The following is a 19,569-nucleotide window of genomic DNA, read 5'->3' on the forward strand; positions in this document are numbered from 1 at the left end:
CTCCAGAGAAGGAGACTCCACAACCTCTCTGGGCAGCCTGTTCCAGTGCTCTGTCACTCTCACAGAAAAGAAGTTTTTTCTGATGTTTACGTGGAACTTCCTGTGCTCCAGTTTGCATCCATTGCCCCTTGTCCTGTCACTGGACATCACTGAACAAAGCCTGGCTCTGTCCTCCTGACACTCACCCTTTACATATTTGTAAACACTGATGAGGTTGCCCCTCAGTCTCCCCCAAGCTCAAGAGACCCAGCTCCCTCAGCCTTTCCTCATCAGGGAGATGTTCCACTCCCTTCATCATCTCTGTGGCTCTGCGCTGGACTCTTTCAAGCAGTTCTCGGTCCTTTTTGAACTGAGGGGCCCAGAACTGGACCCAATATTCCAGATGTGGCCTCACCAGGGCAGAACAGAGGGGGAGGAGAACCTCTCTTGACCTACTAACCACACCTCTGTGTGGAGAAAGGATTGAGAACAGCCCTGAGGAGAAGGACTTGGGGGTGTCAAGGTGATTAAAAGCCCAACGTGAGCTGGCGACGTGCACTTGTAGCCCAGAAAACCAACCCTGTCCCGGGCAGCAGGGCCAGGGAGGGGATTCTGCCCCTCTACTCCGCTCTGGTGAGACTCCCACCTGGAGATCTGTGCCCAGTTCTGCAGCCCCCAAGACAGGCAGGACACGGAGCTGTTGGAGAGGGTCCAGAGGAGGCCCCGGAGATGCTGGGAGGGCTGGAGCAGCTCTGCTCTAGAGACAGGCTGGGAGAGTTGGGGGGTTCAGCCTGGAGGACAGAAGGCTCCAGGGAGACCTTAGAGCACCTTCCAGTGCCTGAAGGGGCTCCAGGAAAGCTGGGGAGGGGCTTGGGACAAGGGCAGGGAGGGATGGGATGAGAGGGAAGGGTTTTAAACTGGAAGAGGGAGGTTGAGGTGAGACATGAGGGGGGAATTCTGGAGTGTGAGGGTGGTGAGACCCTGGCCCAGGTTGCCCAGGGAAGCTGTGGCTGCCCCATCCCTGGCAGTGTTGAAGGGCAGGTTGGATGGGGCTGGGAGCAGCCTGGGCTGGCGGGAGGTGTCCCTGCCCGTGCAGGGGATGGATCGGGATCAGCTTTGCGGCCCCTCCCGCCATGACACCCCCCTTCCCCCCCCTCCCCAACCCCGCACTGCGCACGCGCAGCCCCCCCCCGCAGACCTCCGGGCCGACAGGGGGCGCTGGCCGGCGGAAGCGCGCCGCCGTTTCCGCCGGTCGCGGCTGAGTCAGCGGGCCGCGCCGCCGCCTGCCCCGCACCCGCCCCGCACCCGCCGCTGCCCCGGCCCGGCCCGGCCCGCGCGATGCCGCTGGAGAACCTGGAGGAGGAGGGGCTGCCCAAGAACCCCGACCTCCGCATCGCTCAGCTCCGCTTCCTCCTCAGCCTGCGGCCCCGCGCCCCCGACCCCGCCGCGCGCGACGAGCTGATGGCGGCCGTGCGGCTCCACAGTGAGCGCGGCCTGGCCCGGGGGGTGCGGGGCTCGGCCCGCCCCGGGGACGCGGGCTGGCTCTGCCTGGCTGTCTGGGGGGAGCTGGGCTGGCTGTCGGCGTTGCTGAGCCGCGGGGCGGGGGGGGGGACACGGGCAAGGGGGGGGGGGCTCCGGGACGGGGGGGACGTGACAGCGCGGGGGGCTCGTCCCCAGCTTGTCAGGGCCTGCTGGTGTGGGAAAGGGCGGGAGCTGAGCAGCAGGGGCCACGGGAGCCGGAGGCGGGGAGATAGGAAGGAAGGTGCTTGTGGGAGAGGTGCGGAGAGAGCAGGGAGAGAACAGAGTCAGCAAAAAGCAGCGTGACAGGCGAGGGCTGCTGCTGCAGGGCTCTGCCGTGTCTGGGTGGGGAAGGGATCTGATCACAGAAGGGGCTCGGTCGTGCTGCCCTTCGGTGCTCTGCTCCAGAAACACTGACATACCGGCTGCAGGCGGTGGCAGAAACCCTTCTGCTCCTCTTTCAGACATGGCCCCCTATTATGAAGCACTCTGCAAGTCTCTGGAGTGGCAGGTGGACACGGAGCTGCTGAGCAAAATGAAGAAAGCCAATGAGGAAGAGCTGAAACGTCTTGACAACGAGTTGGAGGATGCGGAAAAGATCTTGGGAGAGAGTGAAATCAGGGATGCAATGATGGCCAAAGCTGAGTACCTGTGCAGGATTGGGGACAAGGTTGGTTCATGGTGGAGGTTTTATGGACTCAGTCAGTGTTCTGTAACCCTCTGAGCTGGACAGGGTCCTGTCAGCACTGGGTGACTTACAGTGTGTTTTCCCTGTGGCACAACTCAGCCATGGGTGGGAGGTGGGGGAGGGTGTGACTGAAAATTAAATTATCTCTAAAACCCCAAAACAACAGGCAGGCCTTAAAAGAAAATATTTTTCTTGAAAAGGGAAAAAGCCGTTTTCCATTTGCAGGTGTTGTTTCTCACATACCTTGTTGTGTCTTTGCCCTTCTCTAAGCTATTTACACAGGGCAGCTTCATTTCATGTGGCCCTTAGAATTAAAAGCTGTATGAAAATGGGCTTTTTTAGCTGGATCGAACCTGTGGTCCTGTAAGATTATTCGGAATCCATGATGCTGAATTGCTGTGGGAAACTTAACATAAGTCACAACCACCAGTGGCAGACAGGGCGAGGACATTTCTTTGAAAAGACTCCAGGTGCTTTGAGCAGTCTCACAGCAGGAAACCCTGTCTTAGCAGGAAGGAGCTCTGACTGCTTTTCGCAAGACCTACGACAAAACTGTGGCCCTGGGACATCGCCTGGATATTGTGTTCTACCTGCTAAGGATTGGCTTGTTTTACATGGATAACGACCTCATCACACGGAACATTGAGAAGGCAAAGAGGTACTGCTGGGGTGGGGTTGTCTCAGTGCACTCGGGCACTTCTGAGACAAGCTGTAACAAAAGAAAGGGAAGATAAATAGCTTGTTGTCAAGACCTGGTTGAGATAGAACCCCAGGGTGATGGGTGGGTGTTAGCTTGTGCTGCAGAGCCTCCTGGTGCTGGTTTGTTTGGTTTGTTGTGAGGGGGAAGAGAAAAGAAAGGTTAAAATTGTGTGTCAGCTGTTTTCTAGAAGTTGACTTCATTTCAGTTGCTAGCCCACCCCTTGCTCTCACTTCCTGCTCTGTAGCTGTTGGAGGCGAAATAACTTGGGGGGGGATTAGATTGTACAAGACACAGAATCCAGCTGCTGTCAGTGGTACCCAGCTGGCTCTCTGAAGTGCCAGGGCTTTTCCTCTGGGGGCAAGAGCCCAGCATCAGCCTGAAGTGCTTTGCTGCAGCCACCCTTCCCTCCCTCCTGCTGCTGCTGTTCCCATGCTCTCAGCATCTTGGACTGCAGTGGTTCCTGTAGCATGGCTGCATTTCCAGTCTCTGCTGGTGCCATGAGACTCCAAGGCAGAGGGTCTTCCCAGTTACCGTGTTCCTTGGGCAAGGATTTTTTGTGATGCCTTCTCAGCAGGTTTTCTTTTGGCCTGTCCTCCTGCTTGTACCCACATCCATTTTGTGTTGATACAATTCCTGAAGAGTGGCAGCTCCTGTATTTTTCCCTATGCTGCTGGCTGGGCAGCTTTGATCTTAGCAGCCAAGGCAGTGGAAACATGTTGCCACACCTGAGATTGACAGTCATATTTGTGTGCACATCTCAAAAGGCTGCTGTCACAACTTCAGAGGCTGTAAACATTCCCTTCCAGTTGAAACTTGCCCTGTGCCAAACCTCTGGCCTCTCCTGTCCCAGGGAAGCCACTTTCCTACCCCGACAGGTGTACAAAGCCTCAACTGTTTCAGCAGCTGTACCCAAAATCATTCTCCAATCACACAGCTGATCTGCTCTGCTTCTTTCATGTAACTCACCATGTGACACGTGTACATGAGTAAGTATTTCTTCCTGTTCTGTTTGAAGTCTAATAGAAGAAGGAGGAGACTGGGACAGGAGAAACCGTCTCAAGGTGTACCAGGGCCTGTACTGCGTGGCTATCCGAGACTTCAAGCAGGCTGCAGAGCTCTTCCTTGACACAGTCTCCACCTTCACATCCTATGAACTCATGGATTACAAAACCTTTGTCACATACACGGTCTATGTCAGCATGATCGCGTTAGACAGGCCAGACCTGAGGGAAAAGGTAAGGAGAGCAGCTGGACACACGGGTCCTGACACACACAGCTCTTCTTCAACCTGTATCTCCAGGCAGAAAGTGAGGGTATTTCTTAGAATCATCGAGTGGTTTGGGTTGGAAGGGACCTTAAAGATCATCTAGATCCAACCCCCCTGCATGGGCAGGGACACCTCCCACCAGCCCAGGTTGCTCCAAGCCCCATCCAACCTGCCCTTCAACACTGCCAGGGATGGGGCAGCCACAGCTTCCCTGGGCAACTTGGGCCAGTGTCTCGCCACCCTCACACTAAAGAATTTCCTCCTCATGTCTCAGCTAAATCTCCCCTCTTGCAGTTTTTGATCCATGTCCTCTTGCCACAAGCCCTTGTCCCAAGCCCCTCCCCAGCTTTCCTGCGGCCCTGCCAGGTCCTGGAAGGCCACTGTGAGGCCCTTCTGGAGCCTTCTCATTTCCAGGCTGAACAGCCCCAGCTCTCTCAACCTGTCCTCATAGGAGAGGTGCTCCAGCCCTTCATTTAAACACGTTGTGTTTGTTTTCAGGTGATTAAAGGAGCAGAGATCCTGGAAGTGTTACACAGTTTGCCAGCTGTACGACAGTACCTCTTTTCTCTTTACGAATGCCGTTATTCAGCCTTTTTCCAGTCATTAGGTAAGGCTGGTTTTTCCTACAACACTATTTCAGGTGCTTCAGTTACTTGTTTCAGGTCATGCACAAGTTCTGTGGAGTAGCTACAGTCTAGAACTACAGCTGCTTTATGCAGAAGAAAAAAATAAATAAACAGTGACCTAAAAGTTGCTGCTGTTTGATTTTTAAAACAAACCAACCAACCTTTGCAGACACAGGGAGCTTTTTGAAAAGTTCCATCTGATTAGGGAGAAAAGCATTTGCAAATGGAGCACTGTCCCACCTGAACAGCCAGGTCAGGTGGGAAAGCTTTGAGAGGTTTTATGTTTGAAAGAAGTTATAAGACTTGTAGTCTAAAGACTCTGAAATCTCAGCCCGTAAAAGAAATTACACGGAAGGTTTCTGTTGATTTTACCATTGGCTTTCTGCTCTGCTTTCTGTGTAAAAGGGTAACACTGAAGAAAAGCTCTTCAGAAAACTCATTCTCACCAGCTCTCTGACTGCTTGTTTTCCTTCTGTGAGACACGGAAGGCAGGAAAAGAAAGAATTTAGACAAAGCAAAAAGGAACCCTTCATTTTGTGGAAGGACCAGGCCTGACGACATTAGGAGCTAAGGGCAACACTTTCCCATTTGCTTTATTTATCACTACCTGAGAACAAAACCTGTTAGGAGAAAAAGTCACTTCAGTACCTGGAAATCCTTGTAACTAATTTAAGAGCTACTACCAGAAAGTTACTCATATTTACTTGCCCAGCTTAAGGTAACAAAGTCTCTTCAAGCAGTTACATGCCAAGTGCTGCTCGCTGCCCCACACCACATTGCTCTTGCGTGACAGCACTTGCCCTCAAGTGGGGGTGGTCCCTCTGCAGTGGAGGGGAGAGGAGCTCAGCCCCCAAGAGGAGGATTCTGTGCTGACCAAGGGGTCACAGCAGCTTTGCCACCACGTCGTTTGCCCGTTGCTGCTGCTTCTGGCTCTGGAGCAGAGACAGAATTCCTTTCCTACACTGAAGTATGCACTACAGTGTAGTTACGTTCACACTGATGACTTATTAACTGGTGTTATGTGTTTTATTTACACAACTGATATTTGATGTTTCTTAGAGGTGACTGACTCATTCTCTTTTATTTTCTCCCCAGCTATTGTAGAGCAGGAGATGAAGAAGGACTGGCTGTTTGCACCCCACTACCGGTACTACGTGCGGGAGATGCGAATCCACGCCTACAGCCAGCTCCTGGAGTCCTACAGGTCACTGACACTAGGATACATGGCAGAAGCGTTTGGAGTTGGTGTAGAATTCATAGATCAGTAAGTTTATTTGGCTTTTTAAGTTCATAAACATCTCACTTTATACCTTTTAATAACTTATAATGATCCCGTTATGAATTAAAAAAAAATCTTCCTTCTACTTCGATTCTAAACGTGCCGAGTTACGTTCCTGTGGAAGGGCTTGGCTGAATTGAAAGGAACCTCATGTTTCAGGAAAGAAAAGAATTTTATTGCAATCTCTCATGACAAATGTTGCAGTATTTCTTTCTAAGTATTTATTTCTAAGTATTTCTTTCATTTCTAAATGCCAATTAGTCTTTTACTAAGAACTTCGTTCTTTTATTGACCTCCACTTAAGCTGTGAGGACTTGGTTCACAACTGTGTGAAAACAACTGCTACAGCTTTGGGGATCTGCACATTTTATGTACCCTACAAGTCTCCTGATTTAGTTTGGCTTGCTTTCTGCTACGTGGACAGGATCTCTTTCTTTTTCAAATCAAATATAAGCTACAGCCTCAATTTGCAATTATTTTCTAGTTTAAAACAAACAGATTTAGATAACGATGAGAACTAATGTAAGTGAGAAACTGACTTTTACTCAATGGACATGAAACATTTGGTTTCAGATGCCTTCACAAGGGTCATTCTTCTTTTATAGAGAACTTTCAGATTTTCTGTCATAGTAGTGTTACAGAATTAGGAATTCTGCTTGAAATACTCAGAAATGCATGAACAGGTATTTCAAGATAAACCAAATACCATTCAATTGAAAGGTAAATTATTTAAAATCATACTAATTCTTATGCTTCCCAGCAATTTATTACTAGTTGTAACCTGGTTTACTGTTGATCAGAAGAATAATTCCTTCTGCCATCAGTAATTGCTATAGACCACCAGCTGATTAAGCAAATTTATTTTAAAAAAAGCAGCATCTTTAGAGCTACTAGAGTAGGGAACATTCCTAATGAATTGACTGGCATGAAGATCTTTACCTTGGGATAAATTCTGAATGGGCACAGTACACAAGTGCTGCCTGTGAATTGGAAGAGTAGCTGGTGCTGAGCCCTGTGATAAATTTCACTCATTCAAGTGTGACACTTTGGCCCAAGAGGAAGAGTATTCAGATGGGCAAGAGTTATTATTTTTATGGGTAAAGAAGTTCAGTGTGGTGACACTGTTGTTTTGGAAGAGCAGTTTCAGTGCTGCTGGCTCTGCAAGTCCTTGGTGAAACATGATTTAACCAACTTTTTTTCCTTTCTTTACTTAGGGAGCTTTCAAGATTTATTGCAGCTGGGAGATTGCACTGCAAAATAGACAAAGTAAATGAGATTGTAGAAACCAACAGGTATGTTTATCAATTCCTAGAAGCAGTTTCTGACAGCCCAGCTGCATCCAGTGCATTCTGATGGCACTTACTGCAGATATGTAAGTGGCTTGCTGCAAGACATTTTCTCAGTTCTAAACCTTTTCTTTTTTTCCTTCCACAATTCCTAGGCCTGATAGCAAGAATTGGCAGTACCAAGAAACCATCAAGAAAGGAGATTTGCTGCTAAACAGAGTTCAGAAACTTTCCAGAGTAATTAATATGTAATTTTTTTAATGCGAGGGAATGCAAAATTTAGATGTTTAAAACATTTTGGAAGTAACCTATAAATATATTGTATAACTTGGTATACTGTAGGTAAAAAAATGACTAGAGAGAGGTAGTGTTTTTACTTTCCACTTCATTATGTACACAATGTTCTGTTTTGGTGTATGGATCCCAGTTCATTTATTAAATGTATGATACAGTTGGTGATCTCTTGTAACAACCTTTGTTCCTGTACTTGACTGTGCATACAGTGTTCAATATTTAATAGCAAAGCAGGGTCAAGATCTGTGAACAGAGAGAACTGAGGCAATTCTGTGCTTGCTTTTTTAATGCTTCTGTATTTGAATCAAAAGGGACACAAAGCAGTTGGCACGATAGTGAAGTAGCCAAAAATTGTGCACTGTCCAGAGGATGAAGCTCTTGTTGTGAGAGGATTACATCTTAGGGGAGGAGGAATAAGGATGCAAATGACTGTGGTGAAACAATAATATAACTGTGAAAACTGTAAGGGCTGTAACTTGGGGAACACCTTTAGCTCTCTTGAAGCAATGTTTTCACTAGCTGTTAAAGTCAGCACCTTAGCAAAGCACTACGTCTGTAGGTGTTTCTTCTGTTAGATTTGCAGATGTCACAGTGGTGGTAGGAACAGCAGAAGATACTATTGCAGTTTGACACAGCTGATCAAATGCTGTAGGGGGTTGCTTTCTTCACAGCTGCTGAGGAAGAACTATTTCAAGGAGGCTGCTGCCATAGTGATGACACATGGTTTCTGGCTGCAGCAGAGCCCGTGGCAGCAGCTGTTTGCCCTGCTGGCTGGGCCTGAGGTTTCTTTTTTCCTCCCAAAGAAAGTCTGTGACTTAGTCCTGTGAGCTGCTTGATGCCCCTGCACTGAGCAACAGAATCCATTTACTGTCTGTGACTTTAATGCTTGAAGTGACACCAACAGGTAGATGTCCCCACAGGATGATCCTGACATTTGGAAGCTACTGTGCTCAGCTAGGGCAGTGTGGAATTTCACATGTCCCCTCTTCTTACTGGGAGATCATGGAGGATCTCCTGCCTCTCAGTCACTGCCACCTGCCCCAGGTTAGACTCCTCAGCTGCAGTGCTGAGGGCCCATTAATAGTCTCTGTTGAACTGTTCTGAAACCCAAACTACAACCTAAGGATTCTTGGGTTTCTTTTACTAAAAGCTGGTTTGGTTTTCAGATCTTTTTTTTTTCTTTTCCTCATCAAGTAGGTATTTAGCTAGAGTTTAAAGACTTAAATTTCAGACAGTTCTGATTAAAAGAAAATCCTGATCTTCACTTTAGTATAGTGAGAGTAATAAGAGAACTCTAGTTAGTTTACCATGTGGTTAGTTATTGGTTCCATATATTGTGTGTTCCCACACATTTAACTTCTTACAAAGCTTTCATTAAATTTAGGCCAATATTCAGACTTTTCAGCCCTGCAATAATCTCTCTGGTTTTTGAGATCTGTTCCATATCAGATCGAGCACAGCTAGTTAGGAAGAATTTAGTTCTGGTTGCCTTTTGGTAACATCTTTTCTACCTTCCATACCTGCACATGCCAAGCCTGTCAGAAGGCCCCACTACAGCCAGTGTGGGCTTCACTGAACTGAGAGATTTCATTCCTGGTGCACAGATGAATTTCCCTTTCCAACATATTTGCATTTGAACTGCCCTTAATTACCTGTATCAAAACTTCATTAAATAAATCTCAGTATTTCCTATCTAGTTTATGCATCACCAAACATATTTTGAACTGTAAGTTGAAGGAATAGAAGCTTACTTGAGAAAACCAGGCTAACCAGGCTTCATTCACTCCAGAGAAATCTGCCTGCTCTTCTAGTGTAGGTAAGAGCAACATTAAAAACAAACCAGAAATGTCTACTTTGTATGGAAAATAAAAGGTTATCTAAAGATTGTTTGCTGGAGGGTATTTGCAGAGCTTTCACTTTTTTGCTCTAACCATCTCTTTCATCCTGTGAGAGCCAAACATTTCAGAATCCTGTGCTCTTAGAAAACAATGTTCAAAAGAGAAGTGCACACACCCCAGCAGAGTGAAGACCCCAACTTGCCTTGCTCCTTTCCTGATCTCAGCCTGTGTCCCACGGAGGAGGACTGGACAAACCTGCAGAGCTTCTTGACAAAGCTTTTTGGACCAAGACCCGGTAGGAAAGAGTCACAGCAATTTTACCTGGAGCTTGAAGGCCTTGTGCAGCTGTTTGGCGTCTCAGCCATGCCAAAGAGTGGGATGAAACTGGATGGTTTTAGACAAAAGCAGCACCTCCTGAAATCCACAGCTGGATGCACAAGGACAGCCAGAGCAGCTGTTTTCTGTGATCTCCTGAAAATAAGAAAAAAAGCAATCTGGTACATAAGTCTTTTTCCAAAGAAGGGTCCAGGGTGGTCAGGCCTGGAGCCTACCCAGGGCATTTTTTCTGTTCTATCTTAACTGCCTACTTCCAATTTCCATGTCAAATCAGCAGCAGTAGGATTTCTGGTTCCTTAAAACCCTGGAGTAACTTGAAGTTAACTTCCAGTGTCTTGTGACCACATTAGTTTTACCTTTGGTTAATTTCATCTCATGGTTTAACTGATGGTGAGTGGCACCCCAGTCAGCCCTTCATGCCTCAACTTGACACCTTTCCATGGATTTATAGTCCACATGCCAAAGTTGTACATTCTCTCTTGTAACTTAAGCTTGTGCAGTTCCTTGAGCTAATGCCATTCTCCAGTTTCACTTTGGAAAGCTGACTCCATCCTAGCACCAAGGGAACCAGAATCAGAGCCACGTTTCAAGGTGCAGCCACAGCATGGAGACCTTTCCCCCTTGCTCTGCAGGACCTGCACTGCTCTTCAGCTGTGGGAGGGCAGGAGAGCAAATGGGGTGTTGTGGGGTTCTGTCCATCAAGCTGTGCTACAAAATGGTTGAAAATCTAGTTTCTGTGCAAACACTCTTTGGCTCACCTGTCTCTGCTGGCCTGGCAAAGGCTCCTTTTCTTCTCTCACAGAACAGTTTAAGGTCTAGCCTTGCAGACAAGACACAGGGCACTTGGTTTTGAAAAAGGTCACCTGCTGTGGACAGGGACACAGGTGAAGGGAGCTCAACTGCAAGATGGAAGACAAAGAAAACTTCAGCACTGTCTTGGAGAGCAGCAAGGCACTGGCCCTGCTGCTGCTGAAGAAAGCTTTTGTACCCATTTGGCTGCAGATGTCAATGCCCATCATTCCCCATGGGCTTGGACAAGGCTTTTTGACTGGATTTTTCAGGCCAGTTTTCATCCTTTGTCAATAAAGTTTGACTCCAGGTTTGTTTGAACAACTTCAGAAAAAGGTCTTCTAGATGCCCCTAAAGTTTGATGGGCCAGAAATAAACAAAACCCAAACAAGCATATGCCACTTTTCCATGACAAAGATCCCACGCTGCTTGTTAGGAACAAATCCAGCAACTAATGCAGTTCTTAGCCAAAAAGCCCTGAGAAAAGCATTCAGTCAAATTCAGAGTCCCAGGGTGGATCCTACAAGCCACGTGTGTTTGATTATTCGTCGCAGCAGAACGTGATAATAACGAACCAGCAAGAATTTGCATTTCAATCAAGCCAATTGCAAACCCTGGTATTGGTTGGTTCAGTAGTTGGCACAAGCAGGAGCAGCCACTAGGAGCTTCAGCCTGCAAAGGCACCAGGTGCCAGGGCTGTAGGCAGCGAGGGCACAGGGCCAGCTGTGCACCCTGCCTCCACAGCTGCATGAGCTGCGGGTGCAGGAGCAGGATTTAGGGGTTTTTCTACCAAAGGCATGATGTAGCCTTTGAGCCCAACAAGCCCCCACCAGAACCTTTGGGTTGAAGGGACACACCGCTGGCTGCCATTTGTAATGCAAAGGGCATCAACAACACGTGCCTGTGCACGGAACCATCCACAGAGAACCTCCAACATCTGGAGTTGCATTGCAGGCACCATCGGGCTCAAAATCCCATACTGGCTCTTCCCAAATACAAACTGGAGCATTTTCCTACAAGTGGCATGAGAGAAACTGCTGTCTCTCCATCTCTCTAGCCAGTCAGTGCTCACTGGGTCAGCAGGTGTCTGTCATGACAAATGCCTTTACTGAATGGATGGAGTCACGGGGAGAAGCGAGAGCCCCCCCAGCAGCTCTGCTCTCTGTCCTGAGCAGGGGTCCTGGCCCCACACCCCAGGGTGCCAGCAACAGTGACACAGCCAAGGGGAAAGGGAGGACACTCCCAACCTGCAGAGCTCTGAGGTACCTCAAAGAACTCAGGGTTATGTGGAATAAATGCACCCATTTCCCCTCTTTCTTTAGATACAGACCCTCTTTTAAATGCACTGAAATGACAGAATCACAGAATGGTTCAGGTTGGCAGGGACCTTAAAGATCATCCAGTTCCAACGTCCCTGCATGGGCAGGGATGGGGCTTCCACAAATTCCCTGGGCAACCTGTTCCAGTCTCTCCACCCTCACTAAGGAATTTCTCCCTAACATCTAACCTAAATCTCCCCTCTTCCCATTTAAAACCCCTCATCCTACTACTTCATGCCCTTGTAAAAAGTCCCTCCCCAGCTTTCCTGCTGCAGCCCCTTGGGGTACTGGAAGGGCCACTACAAGGTCTCCAATGCAGAGCCAACCCTTCCATTTTGAAGCAAACAGCCCCGAGACACAAACTTGCCTGCATGTGATGGCCAGCAGAGCTCTGCTCCTCTCTCCTGCACGCTCCGTGCTGCAGCCACTTGTACAGCCCAGCACAACCAACTCCAGTGCCAACAGCTTGCAGGGTGGAGCAGAAATTAGAAGTTCCTGCTAGGAAAGAAAGGGATTTGCAGGAAGGTGAGACAAAAAAATCAAAACGTTCAGTCAACACAAAAGGTAAATGTATGAAAGTCAGAAGTTCTCATTCCAAAAAGGCAAAGCAGAACCTGCTTGCTGCCTGACCTCCTATTTATATCTTGCAGTATTTCTTCCAAGTACTAAGGAAAAGTTTGTTCTTACTGAGGAGAAGAAAAGGTGAAAGAGAGAATAAAGGAAGCATTGCCATGGATGTAACTATGAACTCCTTTCCCACTAACAGGAGTTTTACCAGTTTTACAACCTGCTCCTCAGAAGTCAGACACCACACACCAGTCCTGAGTCAGCTACAGAGAAAAGCCTGCAAGGGTATTTCTTTAACCTGTTGAATTCACACTCTGGATCTTTAAGCAGTGAAAAAATGGAACATGCTTTTTTTTTTAATTAAAAAAAAAAGGAAACATGATCATTTTAACACCCTGCATTTGAGGCTGGAAAAGCTGCCTCCCATGATTCCATCTAGAAGACAATAAAGTGTGAAACCTTAATGAACAACATGTTCTTTGCATGGGAAAAACTCTGCAGGGTTGACACAGGCACCTCTCAAAAGCAGGTATCAAAAACCTGGCAGTACATAAAGATGGGACCCTACCAGGCTGAATGAAGCCCCTCTGGTGATGCTGAGGTTCAGGGACACAATTTGAGCACATCCAATTCTCTGAAATCAGTTCACATAGGCACCGATACAGATAATGTTTTCCTTTAATGGTGAATGATTTTATAATGAAGCAGAAACATATAATGTATTCCATGCAACCAACCTCATTTATTGAAAAGTCCTAATTTTTATTGCCTTGTTTAGTAACATGTTTGTTCAACAAACTAACCTTTTTCATGAAGCAAAGCACAACTTTTTCTTATAAATAGTATAAATTATTTTATTTACAGAAACTTGTTACAAAACAAATAGACTATATATTTATTTTTTTCTTTTAAATATCCAAAGTAATTTTTTCTATCCCATGACATTTGTTCATGTACTATACAGCAGCCAACACAGAGTTCAGCTGATCAGATGCTCTCGATTATGTATACAAATTATCAAACTATTCACACATTTTTACACAGGAGATTGCTTTTAGAACCAGGCTCAACACCAAGCAAGATGCTTTCAAGGCCTACATTCACATTGACATTATGTAGTGCTCATTTGAAAATTATCTTTTAAAACGTAAAATATCTTACACAAAAGGTAAAAATGATTCTTTTTCTGCTGAACAGTGAAACATTTAAGAATCTTCCTAAGCCCAATTCCCTCCTCCAGGACAGAATGAGTAAAAGACGAGAGAGAGATTCCTTGGCAAGAGAACTCTTACAGGAAGACAACTGCCTTAGAAATGTCATGTGGAAATCACATCTTTATTTTTTTTTTCATGGTTTTAAGAGGTACTTACTTGTTTGTTGGTTTGGTTTTGTTTTCCTGGAATACCAGCTATTTTGAACGTTTTCTAAATGATTTCATTTAGGAATTTATACCCCTCCCCCAAAATGAGACAGTTAAATAAACCGCCGGTTAAAACCCCATTTCAAACCCTTGGCATATATAGGTGGAAAAAGCAAGCTCCAAAATTTCAACTGAACATTCAAGTCTTTTAAGGAGAAGCTGTCTAAACAGTCCAAGCTTAAAACTAGTTTATATAATCAGGCACTTTCAGTTTTTCCGTTAGTTTTCAACCACATGAGACCCACACGGATGCGCACGCACACACACGCACACAAACACTACAAAATCAAAATAAAAAGAGAAGCAGTGTGTCACTTCACTAAATGTAGTCTTCTGGGAATCAGGCAACTGATAAGCAATGCCACATCCACCCTTTCCAGCTCCCATCCCATGCCCGTGGTTCCCAAGGTAGGACCCGGGCAACAACTTCTGTGTGTATCCACTCCCAAGAGGTGGAAAGGGACACAGCTTTCCCAATCCACTCCCAAGAGGTGGAAAAGGACACAGCTTTCCCAAAAACAGAGGCATCCCTTAAGTTGCAAAGTAGGCATGTTGACTATTGGCTTGGCAGTGAACCACTTCAAATTATAAAAAGGTATTTGCTCTTTTTTTTTTTTTTCTTTTCTTTTTTTTTTTTAATTAAGTAATAAATAAATACTAGATGATCTCAATTGTACCAAAACTGGATATAAGAAAAAAAGACCTGTGCAAAAATACATATTTAAATATGTACAATCAATTAACAAAATATGTCTTCTGAAATAGGGATACTTCAATATTTATAATAGAACAAGAAATTCCAAAATAAAGATACAAAAGTATGTTTGCTTTTTTTTTTTTCTTGTATAATCCTTTGTTCATCATTGCAGCAATTTTTTAGGTTAAGAAAACTGCAGGAGTCATAACGAGAAGTTGGAAAGACTATAAAAACTGTATCTCTTAAATTAATACCAAAATCTGTCTAGAAACAACCCAGCCACTGCAAATTCAATTTTGCAAGGAAAATTAATTTTTAAGCTTCCTTAACTATTTACAGTAGGAACTATGTGACAATAAAAGCTTCAGGAACAATGTTCTGCTTAGAACCAAGATCTAAAACATAATGTTTAAGCAGGTCTATCCTCAAGAGCAGGGAGAATCCATGACATTCTAACTCCTTATTCCCAATGGCTTAAAACCACACGAGGCAGGGGCTGCAGACACTGGCTCTGTAGGAGCAGCCACCAGGAATGAGCTTTTTAACGTGTCTGAAGGAGCACGAATTTGCCATTTATGCTTTCAGATCAACAGAAGCTTAAAATAAATAAAAAAAACCACAACAGTGAGGAGTTCGATCACAAACTCCTCTAGCGTTCAATCTTGCCAAATCTGTGTCTATCAAGAGTCAAATTGCACTTGTGACTGACACTATCCTGAAGTGGAAGCTCTGCCCCAGGGACTTCAGAGCGTGGATTTTACTCCAAATGTGCAGGATTTAATACGCTTTGATCTCTCTTTGTGGCATATCACTTTGGTTCCTTTTCCTTTCAACCAATCACAGTTCTAACAAGCCTCTCAACAGGGCATCTTAATAAATACAAATCCTTTTGTTCCTGAAATGTCTGGTTTTTTTGTTTCTTAAAGTTTGCATAATAAGCATCTCTAGTACGTTGCTCTCTCGATGTGATCTTTTCGTATCAGTTCGAAGCTAAAGTGTCTGCATAGAGGCTTCTTGTTGTTTTGCTGTCTAACAATGACTTCCTAGCAAGTTCAGGTTAAACTGAAAGCATCGTTAGGTAAACAACTAAGCAACTGCTACTCAGAGTGGCTTTGGATTCCCTGATGTACCTACTTGCCACCAGACCTGGGGAGAAGGCTGGGCTACGCCAACAATGGGACAGGCTCAGATTGTCTCTTCTCAGCAATAGCTGGTGCCCCTTTAAGGCAGAAAAAAATACCTTCTTTGTTAGGAATTTCTTTTCCTTTCCTTTGCCCCTTAATAGAAGTTTTGTTAGTTTTGAGACTTCACCTGATGTTTCAAAACCTTCAAAACATCCAGATGAATCAAATCATTATACAATAAGCCCTTCAGCAGAATTCACTTTTGAAGCAAAACCAAGTATTTCATAAAAATTGACTGGACTATATAAAAGCTGTGTCAATCCCCCTTTATTCATAAAGCCTGGGTAGGCATGGGATGACTGGGATGCACACACCTGTGCTTCCCTGTGAACTCTGCTCTCAAATTGGCATTTTTTCCAGGATTTTGGAAAAAAAAAAAAATCTGAGTGGCTGAAAGTGAAACGTGTGAACAATTTAGTTACACCAACAAGGCATAAAATAACTGACTTCCATGGGGATTTTTAGAAAATATTTAAATATTTTAAATACTTAGCTTTAAAAAGGGCTGTTTTTAATGGCTGGAAGGCAAACCCAGCCTAATTGAAGCAATAGAGCTGTGGGGTTTTTTTTTAAATAACACAGGCCTATGGTTTACAGCATAGGTCAATAAATACAATCTTTGGGCACAGAGTTTGAGAGGTTATTTGCCTTTGTTTGATGGGTTTGGATTATTTTTTTTTAAAAAAAAAAACAAAATTAACTTCTCTTTCCTTCTGCAGTCAAATCTTAGTCAGAAGAAAACAGGTTTTGTATCATGCAAGCACAACATTTTTATACTTGTTTTCTGAGCAACAGCCTCAAACAAGTTTTTCTGGTCTTTGTTGGGTTTGTTTTGGTTGTGTTTTGTTTTTTAAACTCCTGATAGCTTCTTATCCCAAATTACTTGCAAAAGGCTGGGCAAAACACAGACTATTTTTTTGAATTGTGCTATTTTAATATTCCATTAAAGGAACATTGCTATAAAAACACTAAAGCCATATTCCCTTCTCGAGGGCTTCTTTCCATTGTGCCTCACGTCTTTTTTCCCCCTTGTCACGGGGTCCTCTCCATTGAGGGTGTCTGTCTGGTTAGCTATCACCTACAAAAGACACCATCAGTATAAAAATAAGTCCACAGTAACGTTTATTTCCCCCCAGAAAACAATCTCTGTCAAATAGTGGCAAGATGATGTACTCCTGTAAGTAAAATCTCACAGGTTTGTAGCAAACAGTCCAGGCCACCGTTAACACTGATAAGAGCAATTATGTGGCTGAACTTCAAATCCAGTGTCCATTTCTAGTATATTCACTGCTACAGACATGGCTTCAGGGAAATTCCTTGTTTAAGTGACAGTCCAGTAGATTTCCACACCTGAGGACCATGGGAAGTTGGGAAAACTCAAGGCATCTTGGAGTCCAAAAATCCAGATGGAGGTTTTGCTTGTAGTGAAAATTGTCCAGTTCATTTCTCACCACAGTGCATTCAGCTATCAGGGACGTGCCTTTGGCTTTGGAGGAAGCAAAAAGAAAGAGAAGGATGACTGAGCCAGGCTGTTACAGCAGGTGCACTTAAAAAGGTATCTTCTGGATAACAAGACCTATTTTGGGGAAATCAGCAGGCCCAGTGCCACACCAGTAACACGCAGTTGCCTCACCCAAGACTTGGCAATTCTCAAGCTAAAGCTCTTTCAACTTATAATGGCTTCATTTCCTTCCTCAATTAATCCGAATTATAATTCTCCTTGATTTATATTGCACAGTTGAAACAGTAAGTATTAGATAAGTAAAAAATAAATAAATTGAACCATCTGAACATTTTTCTCATGACAGTAAACACCACAGAATGTGAAAGTCTTCCTCTATGGCTGAAACTGAAAATTCAGACACCTTTCTGAAAAAGCTCTTACTGGCCTCCCAGCTCTCCAGATTTCAGGAGAGGAAACCAGATTTCACCAGAGGAAACAAAATTTCTCAAGTTCTTAACCCCAAAAACTCTAGTTCTAAAGCTGCTCTCTAAAATTCCGTCTTTTATACTGTCCTCAAGCTGTGTCAGATTGCTTTTACCCAACTGATCCTCCAGGCCAATTTGAATAGTTTTATTGGGAAGTCTAAGATACACCAGTTTCTAAATTATCTCTCGTCCTAATTTATCAAGGACTTTCTCTCCCAATACACTGATTTCCCAGTTTTGTTTAGAGAAACAAAACTGAAATTAATTTGAAAAATAGAATCTGATGTATTTGTGAGATCTGCTTCCTTTATAGTAAATCTGTTTGCTTTACCAATGAAAAAGGTTTCTATCTTATTTATAACATTTAATCTCATTATCACTAAGAAGTTTGTCAGTGACACCTTGGGATAATAGGCTTATTTTATCACAGTATCACAGTTCTGTTATCAAATTAATTATGTTTCATGGTGTAGAACGTTTACCACATGAACAAGAAGTCAGGCTGAGACACGTAGCTCAGTTCCATGGCTTGTTGGCAAGATTTACTTTATCAGTTCTTTTTACTATTTTTTTTTAAATGTCTGAATCTCATCTAAGAGCAATTCACAGGCAACATACCTAAGGAACTCTGAGCATCACATTTAGGGTTAATTAAAAAAAAAAAAAGCTACACTTCATGAGAATGTTTTGTAAAAAGTCTTGTGTAACTGTGCTATAAAGACACTCCAAATGAGAAGTGGGCAAAGAGAGAACTACCTTCGACTTGAAATTGGCTAGCAAATATTTAAGATAACACCTGTAATCAAAGCATGTGTAGAGACACGTCCACATTGGCTCAGTTCTAGACAAAATCTCATACCTGATGAAGAAGAGAATTGTTCATCAGTCCTTGTGTCCCTGGGATTGCACCAGTGTGTTTTGCATGAACATTGTTCACCGACGTCAATTTGGCAACTTTATTTGATTTGCTGCTGCTGCTGCTGTTGTTTATGCTGCTTGAACCAGGTGAGCACTTTCTTTTCTTTCCTATTAATTTGTCAAGGGAAGTATGTGAATGTGAAAAACCACTGTGTGAGTTTACAGTCAGGTCGCTGGACTGATGGACAAAGGGCCCCAAGGAGAGGGTGGAGTCGCTGCTGTTCATCATCACACTCATCCTCTTTATCGACTCTGCAGGGCTTCCAGTCGGAGGGCCCCTCCCTGATTGGTCATGTTTGAGGCTAACAGAGTTAGCTTTGCTAGTCATACAGTTGAGGCCAACGCTGTGGGATGAAGCTGTCACCGAGGGATGATAGGAGGTCCCAGAGTTTCCAGAGTTAACCACACAGTTTTTTCTAAAGGGCTCTGTGGAATGAGAAGGTGCTAGCAGTGCAGAACTGTTCTTGCGCTTCTTTCCTGAGCCGCCGCTGCTACTGACGCTGCCGGGACTGTTACAGGTGCCACTGCCAGCAGAAGATTCCTTAGGTTTAAAAGATTTGCTGGATTTCATTTTCTGAGGTTTGCCGGGCATAGGTGAAGGTACAGAGGAAAGCACTGTAGGTGTTGAAGGGGACGAAGACACTTGTCTTGATTGCATACTGCAGACAGGATCCACTGCGCCCAAAGTAGCAGGGTTGGCATTTAGTGTCGTTCCATGCGATGGTACCGATTTGTTGTTGAGAGACACACAGGAAGGAGACACCAGTGCTGGAGAGGACATAACCGTGGTGGGGAGGGGGAACCCTGCTGCACTGACACTGTACTGTGAAGCAGGCATCGAGTTTGTCCGATGTGGTGCACGAACTGATGCTGTGTTACTGCTAGATGCTGGAGGAATTTTCCTGCAGGTGAACAGAAACACAAGCAAAAACCTA

The 19,569-nt window shown here is 44.8% G+C and overlaps 2 protein-coding genes across 4 annotated transcripts in view; one reads left to right on the forward strand and one right to left on the reverse strand.

The window, feature by feature from the left end:
- The first annotated feature begins 1,216 nt into the window (after positions 1–1,216).
- Positions 1,217–7,802, forward strand: PSMD6 (proteasome 26S subunit, non-ATPase 6). The gene is made up of 8 exons (XM_051627799.1): positions 1,217–1,462; positions 1,962–2,167; positions 2,698–2,843; positions 3,901–4,120; positions 4,651–4,759; positions 5,874–6,042; positions 7,272–7,349; positions 7,499–7,802. Exons 1-8 carry the CDS (start codon positions 1,318–1,320, stop codon positions 7,593–7,595), a joined length of 1,170 nt encoding a protein of 389 aa, XP_051483759.1. The 5' UTR covers positions 1,217–1,317; the 3' UTR covers positions 7,596–7,802.
- Positions 7,803–13,146: 5,344 nt separating this feature from the next.
- Positions 13,147–19,569, reverse strand: part of ATXN7 (ataxin 7) — an 87,029-nt gene continuing 80,606 nt past the window's right edge. For all 3 annotated transcript variants that reach the window (XM_051627798.1, XM_051627796.1, XM_051627797.1), the window contains 2 exons: positions 18,576–19,536; positions 13,147–17,273 (listed from right to left, as the gene is read on the reverse strand). In XM_051627798.1, coding sequence (XP_051483758.1) covers positions 17,256–17,273; positions 18,576–19,536 — 979 coding nt within the window. In that variant the 3' untranslated portion in view covers positions 13,147–17,255. The remainder of the gene's footprint in view (positions 17,274–18,575; positions 19,537–19,569) is intronic.

Source organism: Apus apus, chromosome 9 (genome assembly GCF_020740795.1).
Source record: "Apus apus isolate bApuApu2 chromosome 9, bApuApu2.pri.cur, whole genome shotgun sequence".
Taxonomy (NCBI): domain Eukaryota; kingdom Metazoa; phylum Chordata; class Aves; order Apodiformes; family Apodidae; genus Apus; species Apus apus.

Coding starts and splice junctions, on each gene's coding strand:
- PSMD6 (XM_051627799.1), top strand. CDS start 1,318: ATGCCGCTGGAGAACCTGGAGGAGGAGGGGCTGCCCAAGAACCCCGAC. Junction 1,463..1,961: donor GGCGGCCGTGCGGCTCCACA/GTGAGCGCGGCC, acceptor CTCCTCTTTCAG/ACATGGCCCCCTATTATGAA. Junction 6,043..7,271: donor GGTGTAGAATTCATAGATCA/GTAAGTTTATTT, acceptor TTCTTTACTTAG/GGAGCTTTCAAGATTTATTG.